Source organism: Xylocopa sonorina, unplaced genomic scaffold, assembly GCF_050948175.1.
Source record: "Xylocopa sonorina isolate GNS202 unplaced genomic scaffold, iyXylSono1_principal scaffold0014, whole genome shotgun sequence".
NCBI classification, from domain to species: Eukaryota; Metazoa; Arthropoda; class Insecta; order Hymenoptera; family Apidae; genus Xylocopa; species Xylocopa sonorina.
The window spans coordinates 2,788,248-2,804,176 of NW_027490090.1; the positions used below are offsets into that span (position 1 = coordinate 2,788,248).

Here is a 15,929-nt window from a genome sequence, read left to right on the forward strand (position 1 = left end):
ATTGGCCGGTTTAACAAGATTTAATTAATGCTTTCCTGACTGGTCGACCCGCCTCGCGGGTGTTGGGGCGGGGGTAGCGAAAAAATTGGCGAATTTTCTCGTCTTTAATGGCGAATGGAAACGTAGTCGACTGCTGGCTCAATGGGAGCTTAATTTCACGTCCGCGTGATTGCAGAGCGGAAGTGGAACGCTTTTTATCAAAACCAGGGGCGTATTAGCGGGCGCCACACGGTCGTTCAGAATTGTTCGACGAGTGGACGACTTGTGGATTGCTATCCATTGTCCTGGCGAAATTACTGGAAATTTTACGCTTTACTGGAACCCCTGCCAGCCTCCTCGCGCGTAGACGCCATTTTACTGTCGCTGTCGAACGCAATCGCGCTGGATTTGAACGGTGGAGGCTCAAAGTTTAATTAAAACTTGACTTGAACACATATATTTCTCAATAAACTGTGGTACTATTAATTAAGATGATTACTCGATCTTCAAAATGAGAAATTGATGGAATTTGCTTTTTGTTTTAACAGAATTTGTTTTTTTTTTGCATTTGATAGAAGAGCAGCGCAGCAAAGTAGATAAGAGCCAGTCGAGTGCTCGACGAATAATTCACGCGGATGTTTAAATGCCCCTATTAATCCGCAAGTTTTACAATTTGTTCGCATCAGCCTTATGAATACGTGGAACGAGCGCGGCGGGTGAATTTTTATGCGGCATTTAAATGCCGCGGCTCGCTACCGCGCCATTAATTTCCACGATCGTTCCGCTTCGAGGCCCCAGGGGGGGAAAAAGAGCCTCGAAGACTCGACGCGAATTAAAAACGGTGAAATATCTTGCATGGAACTCGAGTGACACGTTCTGCTCGTTCGATCGATCGATTTCCACATTCTCTTTTCAATCTCACCTGAAAATATCTTAAACTCCCTTTAAAAAGCACTTCAGAATCCTCTGATACGAAATATCTAAAGAAATTTTAAATTTACCTTCGTAAAACTGACACAAATTCATTATTCGTGGTACCAAAATGGCGGTGACGCGTGGATGTTGACAGAAAACTGAACTGCAAATGCTGTAATTGCAATAGCAACGAAGTAATCACGTTTTACAATTAAGTGAAGGCATAGAAATTGGCAGAAGCGTGAGTTTATTAAAGAAAAAGCTATAATATTGATTGAAATAAGTAGATAGTGTTTTTAATTGGTTCGAAATGCTCTCCTTTAAGCACCAGTTGCAGCCCCACCCTCAAACATCTGCTTTATCGCAGAGCATTTCGCAAACAGTCACATCGTGCTTTTTAATCCGTTCCAATAAAACAATCGAGCAGCTCTTTTTTCAGCCTCTGTCTGTCTTCGAGTCGATGAGTTCAGAGGAATCCTCACCCCCGTTCCTTTTATCCTCCTGAGGGTGCTGTAACTCTGCCAGAGGTCCTCCCTCGCCCCTTCACGCCCCTCTCGCGGGACTAGCTGTAAGCAACGACGCTACGAGCGGCCATCTTGCTGCCTCTGAGATAGAATAATTGAATATCGCGGACGCCATGCTTGGGACAATTACAAAGCTGTCTGTTTCGTCCTTTTGCACTCTTTTCATACTGTTTTTCAAGAACTACCACGCTCGAGCTTGCAACCAAGTGGTTCTTCACTTTAAAGCTGTGTTTTTGACCAAAAGCAATGTTAAGGGTTTTGCAAAAGGGAAGAGGAAAGTGGGTAGATGTCTCGTTTTGGTGAAATTAAGTTTGGAATGGGGTTGTTGATGGTCAGAAGCAATGAAATTGCAGAAGCAACGATTTTAATTTGGCGAAATTAATTGTGCAATGCGATTATTGATCGTCAGAAGCAACAAACGCTGGCAGATGCTCCTCTTGACACAGAGGCTTCCTTCTGACGGCACTTGGCAGGCCAGCAATTTCGTTTCCGCAATCCATTTCGCGGTGGAAGCTTCCAGGCACCACCTACCGCCCATTCTTCCTTTCTCGCGTAAAAAGCCACGGAATCCTATGAAGCTCCTCGTAAGAGTAGGCAGCGGAACGGAAGCTCTTAGCATGTCCGCTGGAATCCAGACCACTGGCAAATGGACTGCACAATTATTTGTTACTGTTATAAACTCTGTGCTTGGAATTCTCAACGCGTTTTTCATTTTATCCTCGACTCTGAGTCGAGTGTCAATTTTATGGCGAAAGAATTCGAGCTATTCGAAGATGAGTACCTTGGGGTTGTGTCGAAGGGTGGATAATGGCGGTTATGGCGTCTCGAACGCGTGACGAATACGTAACACACTTGGTGTCCCTGAAGAAGCATCCTTTTCTTGAAAATAGAGGAGTTAGCCACGTTACAATCTCACATTTTGTCATTGTGACGCTCTGAAAACTTTGAAAAACTCCAAATTTGTGATTAAAGAGGCTCGAAGAAATCTGTGAAGCGATTTTTGAAAGAAAATTCGAAGGTTGGAGAGGAACAACAGGCACGCCACAGTGGAACAGCGATGGCTGACGCTGAGCTCTAATGGCACCACTCAAGACGCAATATCGCCGCGTGAATATTGCACGAGACATCTCTCGCGTGCTCGCAGCCATCTTGGATCGTCGCAGTTTGGCAGCCGTCAGGGTTACAACCGTCCCCCATAGCCACGTTTCCTCCTGCACAGACGTATGCCAGGGACCTACTCGCTTAGCTGCGAGAGCTATGATTATTTCAAGGTGCACTTACAAAAATTGGCTGGCTGCTGCGTGTTCAGTGCCCACCCCGTGGCGTGTTTCACCTTTTCCAAACGTCGATCCTGAAAGCCTTTTGCTCGAGGCAAGAGCATTCAGACTTGGGTGCTTATTTATGGCTGCTCTTTAGTCTACAATCTATGAACACTGTTTTTTACAATTTCAGGGGTTAATCAAAGCCTTTTGTGTCTCTAGAATTATTTTTCAAAGATCCAAAGTCGATATTTTAAGCTCGTGCATCGACACTTGGGTGCTTGGGTGCTTATTTATGGCTGCCATCTGTTTTACAATTTATAGACATTGTTTTCTAAAAATTCAGAGGTTAATTAGACCCTGTTGCGTCCCCAAAATAATTTTTAAAATTCCAAAGATCAATATTTGGTGAGAAAAAAATTGATTTACAACGCGAAGACAGAAAGTTTTCAATCTGAGCGCGAAAACGAAGGATCGCAGAGTGACTTGGCAAATTTCTGCGAGATTTACAAGCAACGCTGGATTACCAGCCATCCCGCGGGACATCCGTGTTTTAAATTACGCCGGATGACGCAGCTGTCACCAGAGTCCAGCTAATTTGGATTTCCAAAAGAGCTTCATGAACATCCAGCCTCGCGTCACGTTGCAGCCACGCGCGTGTAACGCGTTACACGCTTCGAATACTCTGGGCAAAATTTCGCGAACGCGTTCAATTAATCGCTGATCACGAGACCGGAAGTTGAAGTCCATTCTCAGTCAATTAAAAAAAAAAAGCCACACCAAATTTGTTCGCGCTCGATAAGAAGCGTTTAGATCGAGTTAATCTCGCGATTTAAATCGACTGACAGGCGTATCCGGTTCTGGCGATTGTTTGCGCCGGAAAATGCAGCCAAATTAATTCCCTCTGGCTCGTTCACGCGTTTTCACGCTCGACGCGGGAATATTAAGTTGCCAGATGAAATTTATCAGCCATTAAACCTGGCTGCCTCGCGTTGTAATTTCACTGGCGTTTTTCGTCGAAAAAAAGCGACAAATAATTTGAAAAAAATCGAGAGAGAGAGAGAGAGCGCAGAAAAAATAGTTTCGTAATTTGCGAGCAGCCTCAATTTACGCGAGATAACTGCGCTGGCTCCGTTCTCGCCTCATTAACCGCGAATCAGCAGTGCTGGATAAAAGAAGCGTCGAACGAGGAAGCTGAGGAGCGAAAAAAGTAGGAGACACGCGCGAGACAGGAAGAAGAGAATGGTAGAGGGAATTTTTGGGCGCCAGAGTTATCAGAGAAAGGTAATAGCCTGTGAAGAGTACGAGTGAGAGGAGATTGTAAAATCGATGCGTCGTTTTTCGTCAGCTCAGCTTAAAAACACGACAAATCCGCTCCTTACTTCAGCTCTGGGTGTATCAGCGCTCTAAAATGAGAGCAGCGTCGCCATTTTGGTCCCACGCGAGGCTGCGACCGCTGTCGAGCGCCCCACAAACCGGAAGTTCGCGTCTTTTCTTCGTTCACGATGTTTTCTCTCCAACCTCGACTGATTTTTGTTGTTTTCTTAGCAAAAGTTGGATCGCGCGAGCAGAATGTTTAGGTTGTAATGAATTTTGGAACGCGATACTCGTCCACGAGGGGCTCTCGCGGATATTCATATTTATTTATGAGGAACGTACGCGACTCTATTGATTTTTCAACGTCGTCTCGTTATTCGAGCGCCACCCTTTCAGCCTTTCACTGGCGAACAAAACCGGCCCAGCGTACCCCAGGCAGAGGTCCAAAACCAGAGGTGATCGATCCTCTCGTTGCTGGGACGTAATTCAAACACGAAATTACCGCGAATCAATGGGGATAAATAAATCAGGGGGTGGTCACGTATTCTTGAACGTATCTGCTCGAATCAGTCTGTTAAATCACTCGATTCTGGGCTTTTAGTGCCATTATTTTGCTAACAATGACAGCTAACGTTGAAAAAAAAATAAAATAAAATATAGCAGATATACTAAGCTTCTGTATATATTAATATTGCCATTATTTGACCAAAACTGTCAGCTAACACTAAACAAAAATTCTCTTTTCAGCTGTGCCCCCAGTGCACTGCACCTACATAAGATACAGCAGTCTGGAGGACGTGAGACCACAGGAGTTAGGATTCTCTCAGCTGGAATTCACGCCAACTGTCGTATCGAAGATAAGGTAAGAGTTTAAAGCTCCACATCGCATCTATTATTACTTTATCGACACAAAGCGACTATTATAGACCTGTTTGCGTCAACGATGCACTTTTACCGCCACGCCACGCGACGAACCCTTCGTCGACGAGGGTCTACGCGCCTTTCTGGGACGACAGCAGTCCGCTAACGCGTGAAACAATTATCCTGGATGTCGTATATAAATTTCTGCACAAAACGAAAGAAAATCGTGACTTACTAACCGTTCGAACTGGACGCAAACAGAGCAGAACAGAGCCGCGGTTTAACGCGATAATTAATTCGAAACGACGGGAATTAACAGACAGCTGGGTCTCGCTCCAGTTACGTCGCTTAATAAACGCGAGGATACTTGGTGAACTCGTAATAACAGCCAGACAAAACGCGTGCTCGTTCGATGCGACGTTGCCAGCCAGTTCTTCCCCCACTCTCGTCTAAGCGAGCCTTAATCGAGTCGTCGAGACAGTTGGATATTAAAACTTGGAACCGACTTCGCCTCGCCTTTTGTTCGCCAACGCTGAATGGCCACGATGGGTCGATACAGGGCGACGAAAACACGAAGAACTTCTGTTTCAACCTGGCCACAGGGTTTGCAGTCACTTTCTCGCGCCTAGAAAAATAGCTGATATTTTTATTCGAACGTTTCGCCATTTTTTAAGCGGAAAAATTGACAGAAAAAATTATACATCGTGTTCAGAATATTACGTAACCGTAAATCAGTATCAGAGGACGAGATCAGCTGAGAACATCGTCGCAAAAATAGAAATCCTATTTTCCTGGATCGAGTTGGGGTCACTGTTGGTGGTCGAAGCGAAATTGCAAAAGGGATGACGATTTTCTGACTGAAAATTCGCTTCGAAAATCGAGTCAGAGAATGTATATACACAATAATTAATTAACAGTGACGTTTTGTAATATTGGTGGCAGGATTTGCCTCGAATCCTTGAGTGCAATTTATATTTTACCAGCAGGATTTATTAAGCCACCAATCAAGGGACTCTGGGGCTAATCTGGCTCTTAGTCTGTAATTTATAGGATGAACCAGAAATATTTATTCGACTCGTAAAAATGAAATACAATGAGTTACATCAGTGGTGTTATTTTTTAATTAAAAAAAGGATATTTGCTACGTGAAAAATTTGACATACTCGCATCGACTCGACAGTTTAAGGTGGATCGATTTTATTATTCCACAGGGTATTAACGACGCGATGATCGTGGCGGTTACAACCCCATAAACCCCTAGGATGATACATATATCTTGTAATCTCTTTTCCACGAGGAATAACAGAGTTTCTGCACAGCCTCAGGCCACAATCTATTTCTTTCTTACATCTTTGGGTGGCTGTCGCCCCTCTCTCTCTTTTAGCCACCCTTTACTGACTTCTTCGCAGCTGAACCCACCCCCCAGGATCTTCATCCTCCCCAGGGAGGTTTATTCTCACTGGATTAAAACCAGAGAAATTGTGCCAGCCGAAACAGTGGTTATTTTCCAGCTTCTGGCTGCGCCCTCTGGAATTATCGAAGGTATTTTTAATCGAATCGCCAGGAGGGGTGGTCGTTTCGAGCGAGAATAAACTTGCGTGGGTCACGTTCTCTTAATGGAGAGGATTCTTATGTTTTCTTCTACTTTTTTTACTGGAATTTAATTATAAATTATCTCATATGCCTTTTTAACAAAATTACTCTGTAATTTTATTTTTTATTTCTCAAATTATTTTTAGTTTGTAATTTTAGAAACCACGAGGATCCTTACATTGTCTTTTCAATGCTATTTCACTAAAATTTTGCAAAAAATAATATTCTTAATCTCACAAGCCTTCATCAAAATTACTTTTCAACTCCAACGATCTTAATTTTTCATTTCTCAAATTATTTTTATGGCATGCAATTATATAACAGTTTGAAATTTCGAAAAACCATAGGAGAATGATTTATTTTTCCACGAGAATAATTCAGAAAGTCGTTTTTCGACTCCTCTGGCTCCACCAACCCCCATCGTGGCAACACTGCAGTCACTCCGCGAGGGAGATCGGTATTAAGGGATAAACGGATTTCGTTTCGACGTATTTTGCCTGTAATCGAGACTCTCCACTTCTTTCGAGGCAGAGGGAAGTTCTGAAGCCTCTTCTCGCGAGGATCAAGCACGATTTTCGGTCACCAGGATCAGAGATCGCGAGGTTCGTTATTCCACCCCCTTGAACGTAGTCGAAGAACCCTGAAACGCGACCATTGGTCCTTAAAAAGTGGACTTGAGAGTCTCTCGATCGAATAAAGCCAAGATACTTCACTTGAGTTTGTCTCGTTTTTTAAAAAAGATTTTGACTTTTGATAAACTAAAGGGTTCTTATCTATTTTTAATCAAAAAGCTTCTAACTTCGAGATTAGGTAAGAAGAGATTTCCAATTTACAAGTTTTGCGAGGAAACAACGATTCGTCTTTATTACTGGCTTCGACGTGGGTTTATCGAGCGAGGGTTGTTCATCCATTTTGAAAGTCCCGCCAGGAAGCATCCTCCATGTCCTGGGAGATAAGATTCTTGTAAAATTTGTCTGAAAGTTGGAAGATTCATCGTAGAAAGGAAATTGGGGCAGATTTATTGAAAATATTGTGTTAAAAATTGAAATTTGTGTCTTTTTTGCTTTGTGGCACTTCAATAGCTGAAGAAAGCATTTAGAAACATTAATATAATTTTAAAAAATTTTTTGCGATACTATTGAGTTAAAAATTCAGGTCAATCTTTCTTCCAGCTTCTCTTCTTTAAATTATTTACAAGCAAGGATATAATAATTGAAGCTAGCATTTGTTTATGTAAATTTCAACGAATCTCGTTCGAATCTCTCGCAGGATGTGAATTACGAAAAGGAATGAAACGTCGTTCGTCGCAGGAATCCGATAAACTTGGCTGAGGCGATACACACGTATGGCAGCGTACGATTCGAGATCCTCGTTTCACGTCAGATGACAGCCAATTTTTATTCCAATGATTGCGTTCGAAATTCCCGCGCGAACCACCCCTTCTTGTCGCCATTCACGCGTCTGCGATGCGAATTCTTCCGTGAAACGTCCAACCTTTTCGCCCCTCGTCGCTTTTTCCTGCCGCGATAATTGCAGAAAACGCGGCTGATGGATTGCTGTGGTATTCATGTTGATAAGGGACGGAATTTAATTAAGGATCGCGCTCGCGACAGCCATCTTGCGATCCAATGAAAAACCACTGCTCTGACGTGCAATTCCATCGACAAATTCAACTCACATCGCTGTAATCCTTCAAAGAACAGCATTTTTCTGTTCCTCCACTCGTCTCACTGACAATTGCCATTTTATTGAAGCAGAAACTAAATTAGTCTTCTCTGAAACAAGATGGAGGACTAATTTGGCGCTAGTTTTGCTGAAAACAAGCATTGGAGGAGGAAGAGAAGAGAAATTGTAAGGAAGCGAGGTGTGGCTCCTGAAAACATAATTCCAGTTCCTTAAGAAGCAATTAATTCCGTCCTCGAAGGGACGATAAAGGACAGGGGGTGGCGCTGGGCATTTAAATTAAGTGGCTTCCTTCGAAATTAGATCAGGGAGGATGTTCTCCGTTGTCCTGTGCCTTTGCGGTTGGCCAGTAATTCGTTCCTGCCCGTTTTCTCATGGAAAATTCCCTAACACACAACTATCCATCGATCCAAAAGTTCAATGCACTCAACAACCACAAAATTACATCAATTTTGAGCCAATCAAGAGGCAAAAAACAATATCCAACACCATGTTTGCTACTGGCGCGTTCAAATGGTCCCCAACGAGCAGTTCGTTGGGTTCAATTAAAAGAAGACTCGAGTTTTCCATCAAAGAGACCCTGTCAACGAGACTAGGCAGCGTTTGGCTGAAACCAATCTCGAATTGTGGAGCCCAGGCCCTCGATAATGACTTTCAGTGGGCGAGTGAAGCATCCTGGCGAAGAAATGAAGGGGCGAGCTGCTTCGTGGAGACGAGAGAACGCGGTGGGGGTGGAATTGAAGAGGAGACAAGCTGCCAGACGCAGGTACACGGTTTATTTCAGCGTTCCGCGTCGTTAGCGCACCCGTTTCGACGCGGACCAACGAGGCATCCGGGAATTACGCGCAGCCTGCTCGTACGCGCCGCTGGTATCGCCGATATTCCCTTGAATAGGCTGATACAAAGGGATCTCAACCATATGACGTGTAGCCGACTGGATACGCGCAACCGCCCCATTCGTGTCTCGTCCGCCTCTGAAACGATAACTCACTTATTGACCCGGTGTGTTGTTGTTGGAGAGCCTTAATTCGAGTCTTTGGTTGCGGAGAGGAACTTGCGTTTGGGATACTGTGGGGTCTTAGAAAGCTTGTGATTTCAAAGGTTGAGATGAGAAAGATTGTGCATTGGAGGCTTGCGATGAGAAAGATTGTGCTTTGGATGCTTGCGATTTGGAAGCTTGTGCCTTGGATGCTTGTGCTTTGAAAGCTCGCAACTCCAATGCTCGCAATTTGGAAGCTCGCGATTAGAAATCTTACACATGGAAGCCCCACATTGAGAAATCTCATACTTAGGAAATTCTTGATGCTGTACGACCTAAGAAAGCTCGCAATTCCAAAGCTGGTGCTTAGAAAACTCGTGTTTTAAAAGCTCGTGATTAAGAATCTTGTGCTTTGGAGTTTCACGCTTAGAAATCTCGCGCTTAGAAAGTTCACGCTTAGAGATCTTGCGCTTAGAAAGCTCTGGCCTTCAAAATTTGCTGATATAGAAACCTTTTACCCCCAAATTTCACATATAAAAACCTTATACCCTGAAAACTTACATTTCTAACACTATAATCGCCCAAATCCGCATATTCCAACAAAAATTCGACCACAAACCTCCCAGGAACAGCAAGAATTAAGCTCGACGCACACCTCCACAGCACTTTTCTCCAACTAACGACCATATTTACAAAATTGCATCTGCTCTCTCACAAAGAACGCGGCTGCACAGAGAACCAGGCAGCAGGCGGATTTTTCAAGGATAATTGAATTTCATTTAACGATCCTGCGCCTGACAGTAAAGGCATTAACCGTGGGCGGCTAGTTCGACGCAGAGTAACCTAATTAATCGACAAAGTCTTTAGTATAGAAAGGTCTTATTCCCTTTGGTTGTTTTAGTTCATTATACGCGAAGGGTTTCTCCTGGCTCTTTGTTTCCATTGGCTGAATGTGGGAACCAACTTGCTCGAAGGGTTATTACTTGCCAGCACGTTTACGAATGAAACTCCAGCGACTGAGTTGCCAAGTAATCGTATTACCAAATTGGGGTAATAATTAACAGTCCACTCAATTAGAACAGCACGCTATTTCCATTCCAAAAATGATAAAATTTTCGATTAATATTTGCATCAATTTTATTTAAAATTTTTAATTTATTGTAATTACAGGGTGTATAGTAAACTCAGTAACGCTCGTGTCTTTAGCTTTTACACTGGCTTGTTTTTAGTAGAAACAGGTGTAAGTAGAAATTGTGAAGTTTGGTCAGACAGCAGACGAAAGCTCTTGTTTCTCAGTTAAGTAAACGAGCAGGTACTTCTTGCATTTGAGAAATTTGCGATACTGTGCGACTTTAGAAAGCTTGTGATTCCAAAGCTGAATTTTCGTACTTTGAAAGCTCACGATTAAGAATCTTGCGCTTTGAAGCTTCTCGCTTAGAATTCTTGCGCTTTGAAGTCTTACACTTCGAAATCTCGCGCTTAGAAGGTTCACGCATAGAAAAATTGTGCTGGCGATATTGTGGGACCTTAGAAAGCTTGTGCTTTGGAAGCTTGCGATTAGAAAGCTCGTGCTTTGGAAGCTTGCGATTAGAAAGCTCGTGCTTTGGCAACTCGTGATTAGAAGTCTTACACATAGAAACCTTTTGCTCTGAAATCGTTTGCTTAGAAAACTCGCGACTAGAATTCTTGCGTTCTGAAGTCAGGCACATCAAAAACTGTGCTATCTCGACCACAATTAGCATCCATTTCCCTCGTCCCACACTTGTAATAATCTCCCACCCGTTGTGCAACTCGTTCACTCGCAAAAGACGCCTCGAGTTCCAGTTGGAACGCTCGCAGCAACGCTCGAGACTTAGATTTATGAACAAAGTTCTCTGTCAACGTCGCTGCTGGTCCAACGCAGGCTATCAGCTGATCAAGATTAATGACGATATCCCCGCGACCAAGTAATTTCAGCCATCGAGTCAAGTTGACGCTCGCTCTTGTTTCGCTTACGCTACATTTATTCGACATTAGCGATACACGATTTAACTCGATCTCGTCTATCGCGACCCCAGCGCCACGTAGATCCAGTTTCACCTGTGATTTATGGCAACACTGTCGTCAGTGAGGAGTTACGACGTTGCATCGATCATCAGGGACGCTGATTTCGAGACGCGAAACACTTTCGAGCGATGTTTGCTCGTCGAGAAAAATGGAAACTCGATTATTGCGCTTTCGAAACTCGCACAACTCATCTTCCAATGGCCAGGAAGTCGTTTCTGGCGCGCGCGAGCGCAGTCACGTTTCAAATGGCCGCATAAACTTTTGCTTATCGCTAAACAGGACCAAGATAACAGCCACGATCTATGGAATAGAAAAAAACGAACGTGCCACGAGTGTCTGTGGCGAGATTTCAAAGTCCATTTTCAAACAAAAAGCTTTGTATTGTAATAAATTTGGTTTTTAGATTCTTATTTAAAGGGTGGTTATTTTGAGACGAATTTGCAGGCGAAAAATTATTGTTTTACTGATCGAACAGAGTTTGTAAAAGGTTTCGATTGTTCCAGTGGACAACCAGAGATTTATTGCGTTTGTTTTCGTATGATGGCGCTTCGAAAATGGCGGACAGTTCCACTGCATTAGCGCGGCGACAGAAGTTTTATGGGGCTGTGTTTTTTTTTTCTCGTCGCGTTCTGTTACAGCTGCGGTAAATTTGTTATGTAAAATGGGCGAGGGGATTTGTGGGTTTTACGAGGAGCAGTATGAAATTGTGGAAAGTAGAGTTCTTGCAATTTTGCAATAACTTTCTTTCTTTGAAAGCAACAAATTTGTCTGTGCCTCGTTTTTTCTTCAAATCCTGTCATTTCTTCAAATTTGGATCGATGAAGCCCAGAATTATCTTGGTACAATCTTATGCAAAGGTTTCACAATTTTTCAGACACCTTTAATTACAGAAAACTGAGTCAGCATTAGAAAGCTTCTGCTTTGATAGCTCGTGATTTTAATGCTCGCAATTTGAAAGCTCGTGCTCTGAAAGCTTGCAATTAGAAATCTCGCGCTTAGAAATCTTACGCGTAGAGATTTCACGCTCAGAAATCTAACGCATAGAGATCTCACGCTTAGTAATCTTACGCCTAAGAAACTTGCGATAGAGTGGAACCTTGGGAAACTAGAGATTTCAAAGCTTGTGTTTTGAAAACTCGCGATTAGAAAGCTTGTGCTTTGATAGCTCGTGATTGCAATGCTCGCGATTAGAATGCTTGTGCCTTGATAGCTTGTGCTTTGATAGCTCGCGATTGCAATGCTCGCGATTAGAAAGCTTCTTGTTCTGAAAGCTTGCAATTAGAAATCTCACGCTTAGGAAGTCCCATGCTTCGAAATCTTGCGCTTTTAAGTCCCACGCGTAGAATTCTTGCCCTTAGAAAATTTGCGATACTGTAAACGCTTGAAAAGCTCACGCATAGAAAGCTCTTGCTTAAAAAGCTCACTTTTACACACCCCACACCACATTTCATCTCTCATACAGCAAACTTCCCCAAACTACTGCCCACGACTTTCAAAATTACACGTCACGCAAAGTGTTAAATCGATAAAATTTCAAATCGTTCGGAAGAAGAGACATCTTGAAACTTTTAATGGCTCTCGAAACTCCTCTGCGCGTCCCCAAGGATTTTAATGTCCCGTAAAATGATTATGCGCTTCGCGAAACTATTCGAGAGACGTCGATAACAATAATTAATACTTTAACAGCTCAGCTGATAGAACTCGAAGCTCTATCGACTGATCAATTGCCACGATGTAGCAGAAGAACCCTCGAAGTCATCTCTGAACAAGCTCGACGAATATTTATTCGATGGTTCGCACGTGAGATCGCGTTTCCACATTCCAATTAATCCGCTGTGGTGATCGAGGATCGATCCTGGTAATAATCGTGGAAGCCAAACCCTTTGAACTTGAATTCCTAGACGGTGTCCCAACTTCTCGCGGCTCGTCTAACTTTCTATCTCATTTGCCACGGATCCAAGATGGCTTCGACACCTCAAACGTGTGCCACGAACTTCGAGCAACATAGATGCGACCACGATGCAACTTGTGTTTTCGATTCTGACGAAGAATCTCGACTTTTTTTTGACGAGTGATAGACAATAAAACGTAGCTGGCGATTTAATCAGAAGTGAGTGCGCTGGTGGCAGTAAAATTTCGCAGAGACGAGGAAGTAATCAGGAAGCAACGTTTCGCGAGATCAAACGCGTTAAGAGTCGGCCATAACCGTTGGGATAAGTTCAGAACTGGCGCTGGTAGCGGCTTCTGGCGGCGAAATAATTATTGCTGGAAACTTCCGGGGAAACTTGAATCTATCCACGAGGTGGCTGCGAAGTCTCGTAACCTGCGACCCTCGCTCGTTACGTAACGTCGTGCTGTAATGGAAAATGAAGTTTTATGCGTTGATATTTATTGCTGTTGCGTAATCACGTTGCGTTTTGTGTTTCGTGGGCTTATGTGATGCTGGGAGCATTGTTTGAGTATTTTTCTATGATTTTGACGGTCTTGAGTGCGAGGAATCTTCTTTTTTGGGAGCAGCAAGTTTGTTTGTGCCTCGATTTTTCTTGAAATCCTTTCATTTCTTCAAATTTGGATCGATGAAAGTCTCAAGTACAGAATTATTTTGGTACCAACTCATGCAAAGGCCTTAGAATTTTTTAAACACCCTCTAATTACTAAAAACTGAGTCAGACGTTGAAAATTGAGGCAAGCACCGTCAGAAATGGCGAAGGCTAAGTAAGGTGACCGGAAATCGCCTCGCAGAGGGCGCTCGCTCGGACGATTTCCGCGTGCCACGTTAATTGGCGAATCACGGGCAAATGAAATTGTCGTGGGCGTTTGATCTAATTAGGCTGGGACCTGGCGATGCGCCTGCGGCCCACGCAGAACCATAATTAAAGGGCAGACTCGAATTAGCCGCGTCGTTCGATTTTCAACCGCTCGCGAATTTTGGCTCGCCTCCTCAAACCCTTTGCAACGAGGATCAAATTATCAGCCAGCTCTGACGCTCTTCGCTGATTTATCCTGCGTTTGTTAATCAGAATCGAAATGAAAATTCATCCCAATTCTTCAGCACACGTTAATTAATTTTAATTGCATTTTTCATCTCCCAGAAAAGGTCGGATTCGAAATTACAGAAGACAGAATTAGAAATTAATTTTAATCGACGAGCCAACAAGTCCAGCGTTCAAACCAGTCGTCAGATTTGCAATTGGGAGTCGCTGGAGGGTGCGATTTAACGCAGTATGATCGAACAGGCGCGTTTCAGGGCTGTCCTCGATAGAAAATAAAGAAAACAGAAGGGGCTGAAAACAATTGGAAACATAAATCCCACAGAACGGTCCTCAGTTTCATTCAACGCTGTGCTCGCCGCGTTATTTATGCAAATACCCGCTGGAATTTCCATTTTAATCGCTGGCGTCGCGTCAGTGAGAAAAATTTACAGCCACCCCTAATCGTTGACAAAATATCCCTGCAATTGGTCGCCATCGAATTATCCGCGAGCAATCAATTCAAGAATAAAAAAAAAAAATTTCTGGCGACCCAAAAACACCAGTTTCCATTGTCAATTAAGGGCTAATTTCTAACATAACGCTTCTATCAATTAATCATTAATTTCTCACTCAATTTCAAATCAAATTTAAATTAATTTGTATTCGATTCTCTGGAAGATAAATTAAATATCCCCTAATTTATTGCAATTAAAGAAAAAAGCGATTGATTGGTGATTTAATTGCAAATGCAAGGATTATTAATAATTGCAAGAGTGCACGATAAAGTTTCAAATTTATTTCACTCGCAATGAACCCCCCCTCGTCGTGGTTTGAAAAAAATGGAGCCGCGTGCGTGTCGCTGTATTAATAAATAAATCACGAAGTCAGAGCGGCTCGCACGAACTGGTACAAGGAAACTGAAATTTATAACGCACTTCATTACGCAATCCGTGGCTGGGATGATTTATACCTTGATTTATGCCTTGAACATACTTCTCGCGTAAACGTGCTCGATGTTCCATGTCGCGTGACCCCCAACTTTGGTAATCGTCTCGTTATGTGTGCGCTACGGGGTTCACTTCCACGGGAAGTTGGTCCATTTCATCGCTGGGTCTTAAAGGATTGCTCTAAATTCAAATAATTGCAGACTCACTTAACACAGAATATATAAAAAAATAATTTTCTTTCAATAAACTGCTCATGAAGGAAGCTTTGAACGAAAACTAGAACACAAGAAGTAAATTCTCGCTGAATAAGTCACAAATTAGTTACACAGTAAAGAGAGAATCTAATTGATCTCGCAATAAAGAAAAAAGTCACTGCATTTGGACAGAATATTACAAAATAATTATTTCTAGAACTCCACTTTCATTTACAATTAATGAAACACCCCAACAGTAGGTCAGTCTGGACAGCAGTCGATCAGAGCACCAACCAGCAGCGCTGCAACTGAGCTTGGACCCTGTCCATGGCCATCGAGACCATAGAAAGAGTGTCAAAACTCAGGGGATGCCCATGAAGGACCTCGACGACTCTTTCTCCTACGTTTGGTTATTCAGTCGCACGTTAAATGGCGGCGCAGCGTACACCTGCGTCGTTTCAAGGAGGCTGGGCTCGTCATTTGTCCCTTTTCACGTGCCCAGCTATCTTTCCACCCCCCGTGGCCATTGTTGCCCAGCTTGCATTGTCTCTGCGTGGCGTTATCGTTCGTCGACGAGGCTGGAGAACGTGCCTCTGACCTGGTCGACGAGGTGGGGATGGCCGCGAGCGTTTCATTCCCTCTGGTCGGTTCATTCAGCCA

The 15,929-nt window shown here is 43.3% G+C and overlaps 2 protein-coding genes across 2 annotated transcripts in view; one reads left to right on the forward strand and one right to left on the reverse strand.

Moving 5' to 3' along the window:
* Positions 1 to 15,929, reverse strand: part of LOC143431826 (facilitated trehalose transporter Tret1-like) — a 352,198-nt gene that overhangs the window by 229,950 nt on the left and 106,319 nt on the right. The window lies entirely within an intron of this gene.
* Positions 1 to 15,929, forward strand: part of LOC143431732 (uncharacterized) — a 61,759-nt gene that overhangs the window by 21,170 nt on the left and 24,660 nt on the right. Inside the window, exon 2 of the mRNA XM_076908676.1 lies at positions 4,742 to 4,856. Within this exon, the coding sequence (XP_076764791.1) occupies positions 4,742 to 4,856 (115 nt within the window). The remainder of the gene's footprint in view (positions 1 to 4,741; positions 4,857 to 15,929) is intronic.